The sequence below is a fragment of the Cyprinodon variegatus genome, unplaced genomic scaffold (assembly GCF_000732505.1).
Source record: "Cyprinodon variegatus isolate N-32 unplaced genomic scaffold, C_variegatus-1.0 Scaffold924, whole genome shotgun sequence".
Taxonomy (NCBI): domain Eukaryota; kingdom Metazoa; phylum Chordata; class Actinopteri; order Cyprinodontiformes; family Cyprinodontidae; genus Cyprinodon; species Cyprinodon variegatus.
Genome location: NW_015151377.1, coordinates 118,748 through 139,552, shown reverse-complemented (window position 1 = coordinate 139,552; position 20,805 = coordinate 118,748). Strand labels below are relative to the sequence as shown.

The following is a 20,805-nucleotide window of genomic DNA, read 5'->3' as shown; positions in this document are numbered from 1 at the left end:
GTTTGGCTAGTGTCATTGTTATGTGTGCAAAGCATAGCAAAGGAAGGAACACTTAATTTTAATTTTGTAAGTTTTTTATCAAGTTTGCTTAATACTGTGCACATCATACAACCTCAAAATATTGTTCTTATTGTTTATTGTATTTTAATTATTAATCAAAATATTTCTGTTGAAATTTTGAGTTTTTATTCTTGTGGTATCCAAAATGGTATCGAGTATCGAATATTTTCCTTAGTATCGGTATCGAGTTGAAAAGTTTAGTTTCTTGACAACCCTAGACCTCAGATGGAAAAATTCTATGATACACACTCATTTCAAAAGTGAAAGTGTCATTCCTGGTTTTCTGACTAAACACTGACAGTTACAGAGGAATCTTTTCGCAATTAATTGAGTAAAACAGCTGTCAGTGAAAGAAAAGATGACATTCAATTCTATTAGGCTTAAGATTTAACCTGACAGCCGCAATATTTCTGGATCTGTACACTCAACTGAAACGGATAGAAAGACTGGAAAGCACTGTGAAAAAGCAGCCTCATAAGAGTCAACTGGGAGGATTGATTCACAAGGTGACATTTTCTGCTATTGCTGATGAACTAAGGTATAAACACTTAATTGGGCAAAGTAAAACAGTTATTGACAGTTCTTGCTCTACCCGCCTTCAGATGCTAGGAGAATGCATGAGACACTTGCTCTACAGTAAGTACCAAGCAGATTTAGAGTAAGCTGTGGCGCATCACAGTTTACCTAATTAACCTCTGACATCCAGCCTTGAGCTTGACTGCAGTCCAATATGTGCCTTACCCATCCAGACTTCCCCGAAGCAGCCTTGTCCCAGTTTGACTTCCAGTCGGAGGGAATCTCGAGGGATTTCCCAGGCGTCTTTAGCAAGTCCCTGAGTTTGTGGCTTCACTGTTGGGCACACAACGGTCAGCCTGTAGCACAAACCGTCCGCATGTTCTGAAAGAAAGCAGCTTTGAGTTATGACAAACCAATCATGAGGTGATTATGAAATTCCAGCTTATATCTAAATTAGATAAAACTGCATTTAAGTTTCATGCTAAATTTTCCTGGTGAATCTGGGTAAAATGTAGAAAACCAAAGTGTTGTATTCAGTATCTAAGTTGGGAGGAATTAAATCCTGTATATAAACCTTTTTCTTTATGTAGTTTAAAGAAAGCATTTGGGGAGATATAAAGGAGTACAGAGCTCGGAATCCACATTTGGTCTTTGAAATCAATTCTGTTTCATGTAATAATTAGGTTTGCTGCTTTGTGAAACAGCACAGCCAAAAACTGTAAGGTTCAACATTCCCTCCCTAAACAGAGATATATATATATATATATATATATATATATATATATATATATATATATAATAAATGTTTCCAGAATTGTTATGATTTATTTTTGGTGATGAGCACCATTCTGCTCCTTTCACAGATCCTCAAGTCGAGCTCTGACTAGGAAATTCCAAAACTATTATCATTACCTTTGACCTAAAGCTGTCTGTGTTTAATTGTAGAACACAAGTGGAAAAAATGCAGGCACTATCTTTTTGTGGCTTAAATAAATACATATTTTAATATTAATCACCTAAAAAGGAATAATCTATTGCTTTTTGAAGTTCCACCAAGGTATTCACAGGCATTGATTAGATTTAGGTTTACAGTTAATTACTCAAAAGAGGAGCCCGATATGAAATTAACAGCATTGTATTCCATTTCAGGGTTAAAAATTAAAGTCCATCATATTGAATTTTACTACTGCGCCTCATCACTGGTAAATAGTGTCTCCTAGTTTGTATGCTCCTGTTTACTAAACAGGAAACTGTGTTATATGGAATGCAATGTTATCAACCTCGATCATGTTACCTTTCCCTTTAGGAGACCTTTTCCATGGTAACTCTTTCAACAAACCTTTTTTTGTTTGTATTTCCTCTGAACACTTCAAAGATTCCAGCAAAATATTTGATCTCCATATTTACAAGATCTTATCTTTGAGCGTTCAAAAAAAGTTTTTCCCTGCAGGAGGGATTCTGAATAAACTGAATCAATGGTAAGTTAAGGGCAAACCTTGCCTCGTCAAGATCATTGCTCCCAAATTTGTCCTTATTAAAAATTACAAAACAGAAGTTCTCAAAATTTCTTATTCAGGAAACCCCTCCTATTGCCTAATTACAATTGTGTCACAATAACAGAGCCAATAAACATAAGATATAACATTCAGTAAATAAAACTACTTTATTTCATTACTAACAAATATTAGTGTAATTTATGCCCGAGGATGAAGCTTCCCTAGGATGCTTACCTGTGTAGTGCTTCACCAGTTTCTGTAGTGTCTCAAACTGTGCTCTTGTAGTGATATAATAACCACCACTATCCAACTTGCGAATCTTGTAGTGTTTGACGTTGTCACCCTTAACCTCATCCCAGTCACGTAAAGATAGCGAGAAGGCACCTTAAAAACCAAAATACATGACATTAGGGTGACAGACTCTGAAGGGATAAAATAATAGTGAGATTTATCGACTTAATGATCTGGAAATACCGGAACTCAAAAAGCCAGTCTTTTTCTGATGAGTGTGCAAAGAAACAAGCAAAGGCAAGAAGTAAGACGCAATTAAAAAGTAAATTGTACACCATAAAGTAGCAGGTTAAGTGTTGAGTTCATTCAGGCTTTAAGAAAGGGAAAGAAATTCAGAAGACAAGTGGAGCACAGCAAAAATCACTTTTTTTTTTTATTTGACCGTTTAACCAGATATGGAACATGCTGAATTTGGAATTCACCCACCCCCCAAACAGAGACACATATCAAGTTTATTATTGATGACATTATTGATTCATTAATTTCATTAATCTTAGGAAATACTAAGAGTGCTGAAGGCATATTCTTGGCTTTTACACCAGATTTGTTTTGCTTAAATATTAAAGGATAAGTGAAAATGACTGTCCCCAGTTTCCTAATTCTATTTTGATGAGATATCATTCTTTTTATCTATGAGCTGGAAATGTCCCCTGATTTGATTTCAGAAATCTGGTCACCTTTATGTAAACATACACTGCTCAAAAAAATTAAAGGGAACACTTAAATAACACATCTCATTGAATAATTTGTTCTCTACAAAGTTGAATGTTCTGACAACAAAATCACATAAATAAAATCACATTTTTTAAGTAATAGAGGCCTGGATTTAGAGACACAAACAAAATTTAAGTGGAAAAACACACTGAAGGCTGATGCAACTTTGATATAATGTCCTTAGAACAGGTCAAAATGAGGTTCTCCCTACAATGGTCCTGATGAGGTTGCAGATGGTTTGAGGGTTCTGCTTCAGGACCTGGACTAAATGATTGAGAAATAAAATCTGTTGTACCCGAACCATAAAGGTATAAAGGACGATCTTTTATTCCCGGGTGGGTAGTCTAAATAAGTGGTCCTCCTAATTGTCAATCATTCTGGTGATATGTTTACGTAAGGCCGTCCTACATGCTCGTCCTGTAAGCTATGTTTTTCTGAGCATGCGCACTTTCAGGCGTATATCTGTGGTGAGCTACAGTTTCAGACAGTCATTGAAGCTCACCATTCTCATTGCGGTTCTTTGAAAATGGACGAGGGTCGTAAGAGTGTATTTATCAAGTGTCTACGAAGTGTATGAGAAGAGAAGAAAGGCCTCAGAAGAGGCAGATATATCCCGGAATGCTTTGCATGGAGAGTTCTACTCGCAAAGGATTATGGGATTTGCTGTCACAGAGGCCCCCTGTTGCCATACACTATCGCTACACGACAGCGGCGACTAATAACAAAGATACCTCAGGCACCTCGTAGTGAAGGAGGAGATATGTGATCAATGGAGGAAAAAGTAGTGATCATATGTCTGAACAGTCAGTTAACTAAGTTCGCTATAAAGTCCACTTTAAAGTCCCCTCTCTATATAGTGAAAAATGAATGAAAATCCTCCACAATACCTTTAACTTGGAAATTTAAGTTCTGAGTTGAAAAGTATTTGGATCATTATCCAACCTCAACCTGATTTTCTTTATGATGCTGGAACTTGTTAGTATGTTAATGGACCAACTTTTATGAGGAAACACAAGCAGTCAGCTACAAGATGCTAATAATTGATAAGATGTCAAAGATATCAACAATGCTATCATTTTATCCTTGTTTTTACTCATATTTTTAGAGCAACCGTTGACTCTCACAAAAACCATGTGATGTAATGGCAAAAAGGTTCCCCACATGTTGTCAGCTTAACAACAGCAGCCTTTTTTTGTACAGTGGTTTTTGACTAAATGTAGTTACAGTTTGGCATACTGCTTGCCTTCCATTACTAGCCTGCCTTTAGTGGTGCCGACTCAAATGAGCAATCTTTATAACTACACCGTCTAGGCAAAGCCATTGTTTAAAAAGGCTAAAAAAAGGGAATTGAGAAACAAAAAACTATTTAAAGCAGCATATGATAAAATAACTAGGACTTCAACCTGGAAAGTATCCACACCCTTTCCCAGGCCTTCCATACATGACAGTGATTCAACAATTAAATAATCAATATCTTTTCAGTTTCTGTCAACTTGGTGGTATTTTAATTATGATCTCCAGGAACAACACAGTTGTAGAAGTGCTTACAAGGGTAATTTCCTACTGTTCCACTAGTAGACAGTATATGATATAAATTGCAACATTCACATGCACACAGACTCCCACCTTTAAAAGGCACCTCTAAATAAACATGGTATAATGGTAGGGATTCAAATATTTACATGGACAGACAACAAGGTTCAACTGTTGCCTCAGATTACCCTGAATTATTAAACAAACACTTTGTTTCCTATAATGGTCTGCATCAGTGATGCTCTTTGAGTGTATCTTAATTTCTAAGGATTGCAGTCATACTGTTCATGTGCATCCTCAAACAGAATGATTCAGTGTTTCCTGTACTGTGATGGGAGAGTGGGATGTTTCTAAATCCTGGAACAGGTTTTGAAATTGTGCTGCTGTTGTAAAAAAGGAATGCAACAAAACTTCTCTGTTTAAACAAAAAACATGTTTCCAGGCCTTAAAAAAAAAAAAAAAAGAAATGTTTACATTTACTTAAAGACCAGCTATAAAGGTCCCTCTTTGTGTCGTCTTATTTTAAATGCACTTCCTTACCTTTTGTTGTTTCACTCTCTCGTACCAAGAAAGTGCCTCTCTGATTCCCTGGGAGTAATAAGAGACGCTCAGTGTCTTTTCGGCTCAGTTTACCAAAGTACCACCTGTGGAAGGAGAAAAGAAAAGTCAGATACTTGAAATAACTAAATATAAAGTATAATATGTCATTCCTAAGAAATGCTGAATTCATTTCTGATGCAAAGTCTGAATGCTGGCCACTTGCCTACTTCTAACCTGGCAGTAGCGAGAAGGATATGTGTAGAACTGAGTTAAGTTATATGTTATCAATCTGGGATGCTGCCGTTCAGTCTTGCCGTGAAAAGCAGGGACTTTTAGTGCAATACTTCGAGCTGATTGGGTAGCTGATTGTTGCAGTGAATCATGACATTTCATAGGTTGATAAAACAAACTTTTTCCAAATCGTGTTGGAAGAAAAGCACAGAAATCTTTCTGATCTATAAATGCACCACGCGCTTCTCTTTGCTCCTTTTTTTAACGAGAAATTGTCGCTGTTCTAGCTAAAACCGAGTTGTTTGCTGTATCCAGCGTGCCATGTTTGTAATGCCCAAGCAAGGTCCTTGTGAGTGTCGACATTCCTACATGTCCCGCTACAAAAACACTGCCGGCATGTCATTGGCCAGACCTGCTGGTGGTTTGGACACAGACGTATTAGCAGGACTCTTCAAGATGGATTTGTTGTAAAACTGAAAACTCAGATCTTGCGACAATCCAGCTTGCATGGCAAGGTTAATGTACTTTATGCATGTTTAAGAATCTGAATGTTTTTTTGTGCTTCTCACATGCTGGTAGGAAGTAAATATTAAGTTTTCTCCTGAATAATTGTCTATGTGCAGCAGGCAATGTTGCCTATAACCTCATCTAATAAATATTTGAATATAAAACAAAAATGTTTGTTTGTATAAATAAGGAAAAAGCTCCCAGCTCCAAACAATCTTACCTCTTTGAAAAAAGGCTTGGTCTATGTCAAAACACTTCAATGCATTCGGAGCTGTTTCACTAGGCGATACGGCATCCTGTCAATAACAGGTGCTCACATTTTTTTTTAAGAGACATAGTAAGAAGTTAATTGGCTGCCTTTTCCCCAGTGTTTTAAACATCCATCAATTATAACACTGTCAAGAGTGCTTAAGAGAAGTCAGATCAAAAATGTCTTCGTCACAGCCGAGGATCTGAACCATAAGAATGCATCATATGCTCAGTGAAAGCAGGCAATATGTTGTTTTTCTCATTCCCTCTCTGCCAGACAGTTCTATTTTCACCTTAATCAGCAGGAAGGGGGTAAGATCGTAAACAGAAGACTAACGAGCAAAAGAAAAAGGAATCCAGAGGACAGTCAAAGTTTTATGAAAAACCTTAAAAAAGTACAAATTTTGCTCCTCACTCTTCAGCTTGTATGGAGTCAGCTGGGGCCACATAATTGCTGGGGATGTAACCATTCTCTCCTGTGTTGATGGAGCGGGCTTCCCACCAGTCGCCTTCCCTGAGGACACAAATAAATTGCTAATAAGAAGCGCATTACACACAAACAAAAGCATGAAAACAAAACAGGTAGAAATCCACCCACTCTTACATTAAGACTACACAGTCAATAAAATAACAAAAGGCAAGGTCAGTTCACACGTCAGTCGGCTGCTTCATCATCAGAAGTCATTGTGTTTGGGCTTGGCCTTGAGTTTCAGTCTCGATTGATAGTTCACATTGTAAACCTCTGCAAACAGCTTAGATTTAAAACAACTTCACAGACGCAAGGCATGCGTCTTTCATGCCAACGTTTCCATTATTGCTTCCTCAATACCAGCCCTACTCTTCTCCGATTGTACCGACTCCTCAGCAGCACCAGCAGAATCTAGTACTAGAAATGTTTGAAATAATGCTGGGATAGAGTAGAGCCAGGACAATAGGAGTTGGTGGAATTAGGGCATTGGAGGTATTAACACAAAAATTTTCTAAATTTCCAAACTACCCAACCATTTTTTTATATAAAAAGTGATTTACATTTTTTTATTCTCCAAATCAATCTGTAGTTTTTACATCTTACAAATCTTGCCTGATAATGCGAAAGCATCGTGTTTCTACTCAATATTACCCAACTGCAAGAATCAGGACAATTGGTCACTTTGCATAGTGAGTGAAAAAACATTATAAGGACACAATAAAGAGAAGAAAATAAATATTTAAACCTCAACAAAAAATGTCAATGTTTCTGACAAACAATTAATAAAAATGTTAGGTTATAGGGCAGGGGTCGGCAAACAAATCTGTTAGAATAGCCATATTGGCCAAAAGAACAAAAACAAATCCATCTGGAGCCGCAAAAATGTAAAAGTCTTATATAAGCCTCGTATGGCAACACAGGCTTTAAGCGTATTAGCCCACTATAAAAAAGGACTACATTGGCTTAAATATATGATAAGCATTCATGATTTAATTTTTATCCTGGCGCAAATGTCACATCATGCGACTACTCTGCTGTACAATATTTGCAGAGAGGAGCACTGAATGCTCTCACTGCATGGAGTTCATCACTCGCCGCTTCACTGCATGGTTTGAATGTATTAGATTTGTTGAATTGATGATTTTATAGAAACATGATAAAAGAAATCTGATTTTTTTGGTGTTATTTTTATTTAGGGGATTTGGGGAAAAAAATGGAAAAAAGTTCTCATACCTGCATCAGAGAGAGCTACCAGTTTGATCTGTGAACAGTTTTCCATGCTTGCAACAAAACTAGCAGCAATAGTGGAGTTTGGAGAAGCAATCCACTTGTTAAATCCATCTTTGAGCTCCTGTTATTTATTCAGAAGCAATGAAACATTTTTTTCTAACTCCCAACTTGGTGGTCAGCTGCAAATTTAACATGCCTTCTCTGGAAATGCCTTTCCAAATTACTCTTTATTAGCAAACGTGCAGGCAATCCTTCCGCATTGGTAATGAAAGCAAACAATTCTTATTTGAATCTTCTGTTCTCATTAGCTATTTTCCCTTTTTTCCCTTTGGGATCGATGGCCCAAGACACACCCGCCAGGTTTGTTTACAACAGCCACCTGGCTGACACAGCGTTGTGCTAAAACGTGTGCGGCAGGCTACCATGCAAATCTTCGTTGATAGAAATTTTTACATTTATTGTTTAGATTTATTTGACAAAGTTTTATAGCATTTGAAAACAATGAATGTTTGTTTGACCTCCTGCCTACCATATTAAAACCAACAAAAATCCTTCTATTTCCATTTAATTTTTGAAAAAGCTCCAGGGAGCCGCAAGAGGGGTGCTAAAGAGCCGAATGCGGCTCTTGAGCTGTGGGTTGCCGACGCCTGTTATAGAGTTGTGATGAAAAGAAACACTTGGCTGGAAAGAAAAACAATGAACTTTTTTAAAATAAAGATTGATTAAAAAAACAAAACTCTGCAAATCAAGAAGCATCAAACTCTAAATGATTTGAACCCACTTTAGTCTTTCAAAGGAAGATCTGAGGGCTTAAAATTAAGTCAAGACGAGCAGAGATGTAGAGACGGTACGCCTGGTGGCATTTTGAAATAAGAAAATGAAAAAAGGGTTTAATCTGCCCTCTTCCCACCTCTTCCCTAAAAGCAGATGGCATTGTCATTGCTATAAAAGCCATGTGAGCCAGACAGCGGCAGGAAAGAATGAGCCATGTGAATTAAGAGCAAGGTTTGTGTTGCAAACTTGGAGCTCAGCCCATTTTCTCAGCTGTGCACACGTGGGAAAAAGATTAGAGTGGAACAGCTGATATGGAGACAGCAAAAATTGTTTTTCTTTGAAATAAATTACAATAATCCACTCAGTGTGGCATTTTAAAAGCTGATTGGGTTTATAAGCATTAAATTTATTCTACATTAAATTAAAAAAGGCAAACAGATGTGGTAAATATTTTGAAAACAATGTTTAACTGAATAAATTAGCATTGTTTAACCGAGGAATTAGATTTTACACTCTAGACATTTGTGTTATTCAACTTTATATTGTTTTTTCTGTTTAACCAATAACACAAATATTATTCATGAATCCAGAGAGGGAAAAATATAAGTGTGAAAACGAGAGCAACTGAACAGATGGCCCATTAATGGAGGCCATCAACCAGGATACATCCCAACCCTGATATCAGACCTGTATCCAAAAAGACATTTAACAAAACATACAGACCACTCATACGAAACCACAGAGACACACAACCATGCAGCCACAATTTTTGCCAGATCCATGTACTCACGTGTTGTTGATAATCTGAAAGCGATCTCCTTTTCGGAATGAGAGATCATCTGATGTTCTTGCTTCATAATCATACAGGGCAACAAAAAAAGTCACACCACCTACAGATGACAAAAAAAATCAGGTTTAAGTACAGGGAAATAAAACATAAATACATTTATTTAACCTTTATCTTTCAATTCAAGAGTTTATTACGCTTAAACAAAACTGCCTCAAGAGATTCCTATATATTTTCTGTTTTTTGCAGTTTCCCTCTTCCAGTGCCTCAAAGTCTGCTCTTAAATCACAACAGCCTCCGACTCATTTTTTTTTTTATTCTTCTGGGATTCAGATTGTTCCCATGGCATCTCTCAAAATGCATAACCCCCAGAAGTGCATATAAATAGTGCACACAAATATTAAATATTAAAGATCTTGTTGGGTACAAACATGCTCTGGTAATATTACTAGTTCACAACTTCAGAGTTCTAAAAACAGAAATTTACTTTATAGTTACTAAAATTAATTCAAGTATTAATTAACTCTGAATGTTTTGCAAACTTAAAGCTATTGATGGGTTTCCCCATCAAAAAGGGCTATTTTTTCTGCCTACACTACAAGAGAAAACAGGAGGTGTTTAAACTATAATACTCTGGAACCAGTTCTTAAATTGTAACATTGTTAGAGAGAACAAGTGCAAACAAACAGTAGAAATGCAATCAAGCCTCATTTTCATTGAAAACTGACATGTAAACAGGCTCCGAGTTAAGCTATTGGTCAACAATCCCCAGGGCAATGTTGACCGACTCTACCTCTGACAAAACCAAGATCGATCATTGGTAATTTAAATGGCTGAAGCACCTCATCAGCATGTCAGAAAGTACTGGAGGAGCCTGCTGATGAAGCAATCCTTTATTTCAGATGTTCTGGACGGTCCATATATCCATAGATCTATAGATCCATATATATATATATATATATATATATATATATATATATATATATATATAGTTATATATATATAAAAACTTATTTGTAAATACTGGATTAAACCCTTTCCCTTGTTAGGGGAAAAAAAGACAAAGCCTGGTTGCAGGTACACAAGTGGGAAAAAAAACCTAATTTATCCTTAAAATATTGCAATAGCTCTACTAATAAACTGCACTTCTTTCTAAATCTTATCAAAGAAGTAAAACAGCTATTGTTACAAATTTGTGAAAACATTCAGCGTTTAGTGAATCCTGCAGTGGAGCTGAGTGTCATCGTTACCTGATCAGACTACCAATCTCCAAAGATATTGAATCAACATTACATGCAAGAACACGTTCTATGTCATAACATTTTCCATCAGACACTACAATGATCCTTAAGTCACAAGAAGTCATTTTCATTTCTGATACAATACTAACTTTTAATGTGCATAAAGGAAGTCAATGAATTCTGTGCATGGAATTGCTTTTTGCTCAGTTCAGGAGAGGCCATGCCTGGCGCATTACTTCCCATATCTCAACGCTACTTTGTGTTTCTGTTCTTTGTGCTTTTAGTCACTCATTTCAAATGTCTAATTTGCATAGTACCTGCTTGTTTTAACATCCTCTGTATAACAAATGTTTAGCAGTTGTTTAAGATGAAATAAGAACTGAAGGAAAAGGTAATCAAAGAAAAAAAAAGGGGTCTTCAACAACTGGTGGTTTCTGTCATGTAGGGACCAGTGAAAAATTTGGAGGGACAACATATGCTTCCTTAGAAATCTCAAATTCTACACACATACCTGTGATCACGGCCGGGAACGGGTTGTTCACAGTCACCGAGGTGAACGACGTGGAGGCTCCACCAAAGGGAGTCATGGATGAAGAAACTCCACCAAAAGGGGTGAGGGAAGCTGGATGGTTGTTGTAGCTGCTGTTCTGTGTTTTCATGGCTGGTGAGTGACCCATCATTGTGGGTTCTGGCCCATAGTGACCCAGGTGAGGATTGACTGGCACCACATTGGAGTTATCAGGTTGGTATTTCAGCGCCGGGCCTTTGGCCTCTTTACTCCTGACGCAACCCATCGTCAAGCCTGCAGGGAAGAAACGGTGAGAACTTCAGCACAAAACCAAATTAATTTTGATCCAAATACACTTGCAATCATTCTGAGTGGTACTTAACTACCAAAATACATTAATCAAAAGATGACTTAGAACTAATGCACTTACAATTAATGTTTTTATAAAAGCAAAGATTTTTTTCTCCGATTAGAACACATTTCAAAACATTTCACAGCTGTCCAAATTCCTGACTTGAATCTGGCAGAGCCAAAGATAAGGGAGATGGAACACCATAAACCATGTATATGTCAAATAAAACAGAGTAATAAGCAGTGTTAAATGCTGCACAATAATCCATTGTTAGATGAGACTTTCTGCTGCTAGCTGCACTGTTAAACACGGGTTAAGTGAACAGTATTTGTCTATTAACGTAAAGACATTATGGACTGCTGATATGTACAAACAGAACAGCGTAAAGTGTATTCTGCATCTTTGTCACTATTAAAGAGTGAAAATAATGCCAGACCGGACTCTGAAGTGATTCATGTTATGCTCAAGCATGCACCCACTGTGGCATCATTTCTACTGCAAATACCAGCAAGGCGGTGACATTAAAAACATGAAAAAGTCTTTCTAAAGCTGCTTTCCTCCTGAAGTCAGCGGGTTAATGCAGGTTTTTTCAAATGCAGCGTTTTTTGTTTTTTTTTAGCTAGATAAATCTACATTCAGGAGAGGCAAGCGATGAATTCTCAAATGAAATGATAAAAACTACAGCTAACTCAGCTCAGCTAATCCTATCTATTGCTAGAAAACTGCTTGTATACACAATAAGATAATCATAAAGTTACCGTATGTAACAGGTGAAAATCTTAGTTAAAAAAATAAATAAAAAAAAGCTGACTTATGACACCACACCGTAAATCCGGGCATGCACTGTACGATTTTTTTTTTGCCCTTTTCAGGCTGTTTCTTCAGTCGTGCAACAATATTTCAATCAGGCTGACTTTCAGCCTGATCGTGCGTCATGTAGTATACAGGGGGTAATGAGGGGCTATCAGCCTTTCACGACCACCTCCCGATCAGGAATCGTGAGGTGGTGAGAAAAATCAAACATCTGAAATTCAGTTTCCAGTCATTAATATCGCATCAGAGCATCGGGGAGCACAATGTGAGAACATACATCGTGAGCTGTGAACTTTTAAACCCTGCGGTTTTGTCGTACAGTTTGAGCTGTAACTGCGTGCAAAAAGTTTAAAATATCACACAGTGTACAGTATGCCCAGCTTAACCAATCAGTGATCGACAGTCTTTTGGCTTTGCATTTTGAGTTTCTGATACGCAATAACGGACCATTCTGGCTTAATTTCACACCTTCTCTGCATATCTAGAGCTAAACATGGAGAAGCAGCTTTTAGTTCTTGTGTTCCACTAATCTAAATTTTAGAGTGGCCTTTGACTGTGCTATTCTAAGTATTATTAGATAAATTTACAGTCCAACCTTCTTTACATTATCAACGATTTTATCATAATCTTATTCCTTAATTATTCATTTTTATTATATCTAATTACTGCCTTTATGCCACTGCAGTGTATTTTTCATCTTTTCATTTTATTCATGCAGCAATATGAATTGTCTTGCAACTGAAATGAACAGCTTGACAAAGCCATGATGGCAATTATTTTAGATCCATTTAGTATGCAGTTCTTCATATATACACACACGCAACAATTTCACAAAGATGGTATCGGCCAATACTGCTCAGCCAGGTATCGGGGCAATATATTCTCCCTCAGAAAATTCTCCCTCAGAAAAAAATCTGTGCATGTCTATAAATCCTGTATTATGAGAAACCTCGACAGATTTCTTTGCAGCATAGAAAGAACCGAAAAATTAAGTAACCTTGGATTAAGAAGTAAGATAATTTCCATGTTTGCACAGTAACAGTAAGTCCTGTAGGACATGTACAGAACATTAATCCACTGATGACTAGACTGCATAAACTATGCAACACCCATCGAAAAAAGTCAATGCTAACCCAAATGGAGCCCATTTTCACAGTAGCCTGCAGAATATAGGAAATATAAGTACAAGCGTAGGAGTTGGTGGATGTATCAACCAACCACAGCACAACTCATTTTCTTTCACCTTCAGCCTCTTCCTTAAATTATTTCAGTATGGTTTGCTTGTGTCAGACAGCTACATATAAACTCAGAGGGATGTACTTTCAGTGACTCATATCCTGCCAGCAGATACACTTTATGACAGTTTTGAGTACTTGTGAGTGACAACTCCCATAGGTACATAACAGCATTTAAAGTGTAGCACAAGTCAGTTTACAATAAAAATACCTCTTTTGCTGAAACCATCAACAGTATAAAAAAATGACTAAAAAAAAGTCATGCAATGCATTAATATGAAATCTAGAAATTATAAACAAATGTTAAAACTAAATATTCCGAGTCATAATTTTCAAAGAAACTATCTTTTTTTTTTGTTGTTGTAAATAATGGGTAAGGGATAGGGATGCACAAAAAAAGAAAATTTTTCGCCAAACATGAAAACTTGGGAAACTAAGGTCAAAATCTAAAACACCTAAAGTTATTATGTGAAATATTAAAATAAAACTTTTGGCAACAACGTGTCCTAATCCCATAAAAAAAAAAAAAAAAAGATCTAAAAGTGCCAAACTCCCAAACTATTTTGTTGAAAAAAAAAATAAAAAAAAAATTACTGACATTTAAAGGGGGGGGACATCTTAAATGATTGAATGCTTTTCATGTTTAAACAGGTTTAAAGCTGTAGAAAAAAAGAGAGCATTAATTTAGTTTCCGTTATATTTTGCAAGCATGATTTATGTCACAAAACTGGTTTGGAGAGTCGAGAATGCATTGAAAGAGGAGGGATGGGCAAGAGTAAAAGATGCCAAATGTTTATAAACTATATATGTAAAAACAGCGTAAATATTTACTGCAAAAGTAGTACCAATAAGATGGAGAAATGTACAAAACTGTCCATGTTGATCATGGGTATTGAAGAAAAAAAAAAGCATGTTAAAATAAAAACTATAAAGAAACTAAATTTCCAATGCTCTTAGACATTTTCAACTTTTTGTAGCCATCTATATGTGAAATGTGTTTAAGCCTTTATTCAGCAACTTATCTGTTGCCCTTCCTACAAAAAAACAAAAAAAACATAAAATAGAAATTCTTTGTACAAAATTAAAACCTTTTCTGCAAAGCAGTTCCATGAAAAGGAGACAGAGACATCATTTATTCTTGCAGAAATTTCCCATTCCTACATAAAACAGCTGTGTTATGGTTGTGTTTTAGGGGAAAAAAAGACTAGCTCACCACAGCTTCAGTAAATATTTTTGAATAAAAAGTATCATTTACAGTGCTTGTCTTTTAATTACAAAATGTAGTCTTTTAAAACTCATGATTAATTAAAGGGATCTTTTATCAAAGAGACCAAATTTGAGGCTTCTCAGTGCATATTTAACTTTTGCACTGAATTATAAAACTTTGATAAAGTTGAAATCTGACATACCACAAGATACTTTTGGTTTTCCTGACAATTTTTGTTAGTTCATTATGTCTTTGCTATGTCAATGCCAAAATATGGATGCAAAGGTTGTGGAAAACACAAACAAATAAAGAAAAACCTCTGCTCCTATGTTAATTTTGGATTTAGAATAAAGGGCATTACAACAGAAGACATAAACAACCAAACATCAACTAAACACCTGTGGTGTGAGCTTTTGTTGACTCCCTTATTTGGGTAGGAATACACCTATATAGGCTACATGTGTTGCACCACCCTAAGATCAATCTTCTTTTTCTTAATAAACAACTAAGGCAAAGCAACAGCAACCTAACAACTATACTGGAGGGAATCCTAATGGGCTCCAAGAATCAATCCATGGATCTATTTGTTGGAGATGGAGTATTGGCAATTTTCTACCAAATAAACAGTATTGACAAAAAGGAAATGCTGACGAAATAGAAACAGAAAGAGACAGAAGATCAAGATTAATTACAACTAATGACCCAGAGAAATTAACTCAAGCAGGAAGCAAACTTAAGTTTCAAAATGCCAACACTTTTTTTTTTTATTCAGCAGCTCTCATATTTTCCAATTATTTAGTCATTCTCATTGCAGAGCTCTGATGATCCTTCTTGCAGTTCCATTCATTAAAAAGCTATTTTACTGTGATAAATCATTAGGAGGAAAAAAGTTATATCAGTTAGAGTGTTTGCAGCTTGCGTTTAGGTTTAATTTGGTAGATATCAAGAATGCAATTCATCACTTTATCAAATATTCTGGTGACATCATTTTAATGCTCTTTATTTCATGATGAATTTAAAAAAAATGGGGAACAATGGGGAAATTCATTCTCTGCATCTTAGCCCATCCCCTTGGGGAGCAGTGGGCTGCCATTGTGTGGCACCTGGGGAGCAGTGTGGTGTTAAGGGTCTTGCTCAGGGACCTGGAGTGCAGGCTGTGGGGATCGAACAGGATACTTGCAACCTTCTCAGAGCACAAGCGCACTGCTCTAACCACTAGGCCAACACTCCTTGTAATGTCTGTTTTAGCATTAAAGCAATTTAATTGTTTGCATGTTTGGTTAGTCTGTTTTCAAAATGACTAAAGAGAATGTGAACTGAATTGTGACTGGCAGAAAATTATTACATTTTGGTTATGATCGGATCACCATCAGGAACCAGGAATTTTTTTGAAAGATTATGTAAATAGAGGTATTAATGTAAGGTGGAATATGTTGGGGGGAATGAACTACTTGGTGAAGGTCTGCACTCTCCGTAGCTGCCTTCTTCTACTGTTAATTTGCTCTTTTCTCCAAGCAACGCTGCTTTGTCATGATTTTGAACTTGTTTTAATAAGTAATCTGAGAATTGCTCTCCTCAAGTTTAATTTTTGTTTATATTTACTTTTGACCGGCGTGTCGTATAAGATGGCTGCAACAATTCAAACTGCAATGCGTTGTGACATCATTTAATTGTACAACAAAGCAGTTGTGCCACTGGCGTTTGGTGAATGGGTCAAAACTGGAAGTTACAGGTCAAGCACCTAATTTTCTAATGGAAATTGTTATGAATTTAATCCTTATGCAGGGTTAAATACAGCATATTTCAGTGTATGGGGCTGCTAAGCAGAAATATAATAAATGTTTTTCAGTAGCATATCAGCTGACGTCTCAGCATCCAGGCGAACACATGCGCTTCTGTCCAACAGCAAAAAGAGAAGAACCTTTGAAAGCAGTGGTTCAGGTCCGAAAATCAACACTGAACAGACTGACTATTTGATCAAACGAAGCATTGCAGAGCTGATGCGTAGCCACCATACCACGGCGGCAGGTGGATCAGAGCAACATGTCACTGGTTCACTCCGTTTGCTTATTAAGGGGAGATATGAACCCCACCTCCCAACACGGAGGTAGTGCACTTCTTAAGGCAGAGATTAGCCTTTTTTATACTTTCTTCATCTTACTTTACTTCTTTGCAGCTACTCGCTTTGTTTCCTATGCGTAAAGATAAGAGTAAAAATCCCTTTAATCTCAGTCTGCCAGATTTATAACTTGTAGTGTAACTTCATTGATTGTTTAATTTAGTTCAGTTGGGATCCTTTTATTATGATAAAACCCTAAAACTGAAGATTTCTATTGGAGTTTGTAGGTTAGATTTTTAAATCATGGAAAAAAAAAACCAACAACAACTATGGAACCATTTCTAGAAACTTAGAATAACTTTACACAAAGCTTTCTTAGAAACAAGTAATTGGAATTGTTCGCATTCAAATGATTCCCAACCACACCCAGGCTCTTTGTTCAATCCTGATTGCTAATCTCTGAAGTTAATGTGATAGTGAGCTCTTGACTGGGATTAGGAATTTAAATCTATTGGTACAGTGGTGACTGATACTGTTGTAAAATTATCACAAGCCTGAACAAGCCCACATCAGCTGGATAATTGTGGATTGTGAAACTGGTTAAACGGTCTTAAATATTTGTCAAGAGATGACATTTGTAAAGAAACCAGTAACTGGTGGGAGCAAATCATGCCAAGAACGTCAAGAGAAAGTTCAAAATGTTCATATCTAATCAAACCAAAAAGTTACTTCTTTATCAAGTCTCTACATTTTCTGGAATTCTGTTTTGCATTCTGTGCAAAAAGTGTTGAAAAGTAACAAAATCAAAAAAACCAAACAAATCCAAACGAGCAACATGGTTTGCTTTCTTTTCGTACTCAAAAGGAACATTTGATTCTAACCCCCTGACATATGCACTAAACACTTGGCAGAATAGATGTGTACAAATCAGACACATTATCCTTACACTAAAAGCCAAAGCTACAACATTTACCTAAAACGTTTTCCAATTACCCATTTAACACAAAAAGATCTCAAGAGAGGGTAAATAAGGCACTTTAAGGACTCTCTAACAAAGTATAACAAGTTTCATTGTAGGATAACTAACTGAAATCAATTTTACATCCAATTGATTCCTGACATGTTGTGGTGTCCTCGCTGTGAAGCTTTCTTAAATAACACTGTTGAAGACACACATTAGAAACAAAGAAAATGTGCGTCAATCTCATGTAGGAGATGAAGAACAGGGATGTTTTAAGGCAACCTCAGTCTGCATGTAGTCATTTTGCAGATGGCCAGACGGACAATTCCAACAGTAATGAAGCATGCCTTTTCTCAACATGGAATGTGTTTACTTCTTCTAGCCACTCAAGAACTCTAAAAGATGACATTGCATTTAATACAGCATTAAGGCTGTTTTAAAACCTTAGATCACATGAGCATATAGTTTGGACAAATATTAGAAAAGATCTAAAGAAATATACATGCTCTAACATTAAAGTCTTTGCCCAATGCCTACAAGTCCCCCAAAAACGTTGACAAAAATATCCAGTACATATATTTTCTGGAGTACTTCTCACTCTCAGGCATACATGAATACACAAAAGAAACAATTATTCGGTTAACTAAATGCTGGAACCAGAGCCCATCCAAAGACATGTGACATCTGAAGCTTTGTGCCAGACAGCCTGTGATGCCGTGTCAGATTAAGGAGACACAGGCTGCTGCTTCCCACAGGGCAGAACAACAATACTGCAGCACTACAGACAGGAAGCTTTTCTATAGCTGCCATGCATCTTAATGCAGAAAGGACTATTTTAAAAAATATTGGCATATATTCTTCAAAACTTTTACACTTGACAATTTCATTATGCCAACGGAAAGGCGTGCAAGCAGTTTCACTAATTGTTTTAGACTAAATTGCATTTTAATTTTCAAATTTCAATGAGAAGGATTATGATTAATTTAAAGAGAGCATCTTAGGATAATATTAAAATCTGCAGAGACCATTTGAGCATTAAGTTTCCACCTTCTATCACCTTTGCCATCACTTCAGAATAATCTGGGAAACATGCTCTTCTGAGAATGAAAATATTAACAAACATTATAAACTTAAGTTTGTTAAGGATGAAGTTTCCTTTTTGGGGCTATATTGAGCAGAGAAATAAAGTTTCCCAACTCCCAGCAGTGTTTTCCTACACAGCAGCGTTTTGTTAACCATCCCAAAAAGTTGTAAGTAACCAAGCAAGGCACTTTGAGTAGTGTACCTTCAATTTGTCACACAATTTAAACCTAAATTAGGTTAATTACCTAATTGTCTCAGGTTTTTTTCTGCAGTATAAAAACTTTCTAAACAACAGCTCAATTTGAGAAGAGAAAAAAAAATCAACAAATTTGACTGGAAGGATGTCTTAGATTTAACAGTCAGAAAATGCTGCTGTAAACAGGCATAACAAGCAGTTTCCACACATGTACCAAATGTCTGACATTTTGTAATTACCTCCTTGGTGGAAGCTCATGAGAATACAAATACTAACATCAGATGAATCTGACCTTTATCTTTCCTAGGTAGTGGGGGCAGATAAATCTCTGAATGAAGCATCTATAAATACAGCAAACTGGTGCCTGCTGGGTAGCTCATAATTTAATCTGTTGGTTCTGGTACAAAATCGGCTGCTTTTCTGCAGAGCTGTATTCAAAATGATTCTTTAAAAATTTTACAGCTAGCATTTTTCAAAAGTATTCACAAATCTTGACTATGCAAATTTGTTGGACAGGAGTTTGTTTTGGGTATTCTTGGCAATCTTTCTGAGGCTCTTATTTGTATCAACTGAAAGAAATAAACAGTGATTCGTTGACTGTGGTTCAGCCTCGTTTTGAAGATTTTTTCCTTTTTTCAACCACTAAGCTATATACGCACCACTTTTCGTGAGCTCCGAGATCCTTCCAATGAGTGCATCCAACCAGTATCTATTGACTTTGTTACTGTCAGCAATGCTACGTTCAGAACCGCACGCTGCAGAAGCAGCTAGTTTACATGCAAAGTCAAGGTGCAGCAAAAGGTCTTGATGGGCGTTTTGAGAAGCAAGAGCAGCGCCTCACGAGCTTCAGAGCATCTGACACGCATGATGCGCTTCAGAAGCAGCAGCTGTTGTAGTTGGAAAATTTAAACTTTTGCTGCTCGACACGCCACATCAACCAATCAGAGAGGCTGATTTGGGAGCTGCCAGGGAGACAGACACAGACACTGCTGATGGAGAACGCTATGATCACTCACCTGAAACTGTTTATTAACACCTCAATTAACTTCAGATGTCAAAAAACACCTTCCAGCCGGCGCGAACAGTGTTGGAAAACCGCAAAGAGGCGACCGGGGCAGAGGCTGCCATTAAACGGGATTTCCAGGGACAGAGCAACGCTGTTGTACGGGGGTCTGAGCGGCTCCAACAGCGAAATAATATTTGAAGCAGGAACGTAATCTGGATGAACTGACTGCACAGATGAAGCTTTCAGGTGGACCTTCTCACTTAAAAACATATTAAAACTACTTTTAAACCACTTATAAAAGCAAATATAGCTGCCATTTTTACAGGCTAGGGTAGCCCTGCCCAACACACATCAAACCCACTTTTCGACCGTGGAGCCAGAGCAGCAAAGATGCTTCAGCTGCACATATGTTTTTGCTGCTTCTGCAGCTTGCGCTCTGAGCATAGCATAATACTGCATTTGCAACTTGACATTTTGCACTGTTGATTCTCTATCTCAATCTACCCAAAGTATGGATGGAAACAAGTAATCAGCTTATGATTTGTCTTAATTAATGCTTTATTTAATAAAAAAAAAATGTCCATATGATTACGCTCTCTTAGGAGACATTTCTTCCTGTGTCACCCCTGTCCAACAGAATGCCGCGAATCATTCTTAAATGAAGCCTCACTAGTATTTGCAAGAGATGTAATGCCGGAGCAAAGGCATGCGAAAGCAGAAATACTAATTAATTGAGAGTCTGGTACA

At 36.9% G+C, this 20,805-nt stretch overlaps 1 protein-coding gene across 1 annotated transcript in view; it reads right to left on the bottom strand.

Annotated features, from left to right (window-relative positions):
- The window catches only part of LOC107099959 (tyrosine-protein kinase Yes), a 38,617-nt gene that overhangs the window by 14,217 nt on the left and 3,595 nt on the right, over nucleotides 1-20,805 (bottom strand). Inside the window, exons 2-7 of the mRNA XM_015398292.1 lie at nucleotides 11,150-11,440; nucleotides 9,401-9,500; nucleotides 6,553-6,651; nucleotides 5,151-5,254; nucleotides 2,307-2,456; nucleotides 802-957 (exon numbers count right to left, since the gene is read on the bottom strand). Of these exons, the coding sequence (XP_015253778.1) occupies nucleotides 802-957; nucleotides 2,307-2,456; nucleotides 5,151-5,254; nucleotides 6,553-6,651; nucleotides 9,401-9,500; nucleotides 11,150-11,432 (892 nt within the window). The 5' untranslated portion in view covers nucleotides 11,433-11,440. The remainder of the gene's footprint in view (nucleotides 1-801; nucleotides 958-2,306; nucleotides 2,457-5,150; nucleotides 5,255-6,552; nucleotides 6,652-9,400; nucleotides 9,501-11,149; nucleotides 11,441-20,805) is intronic.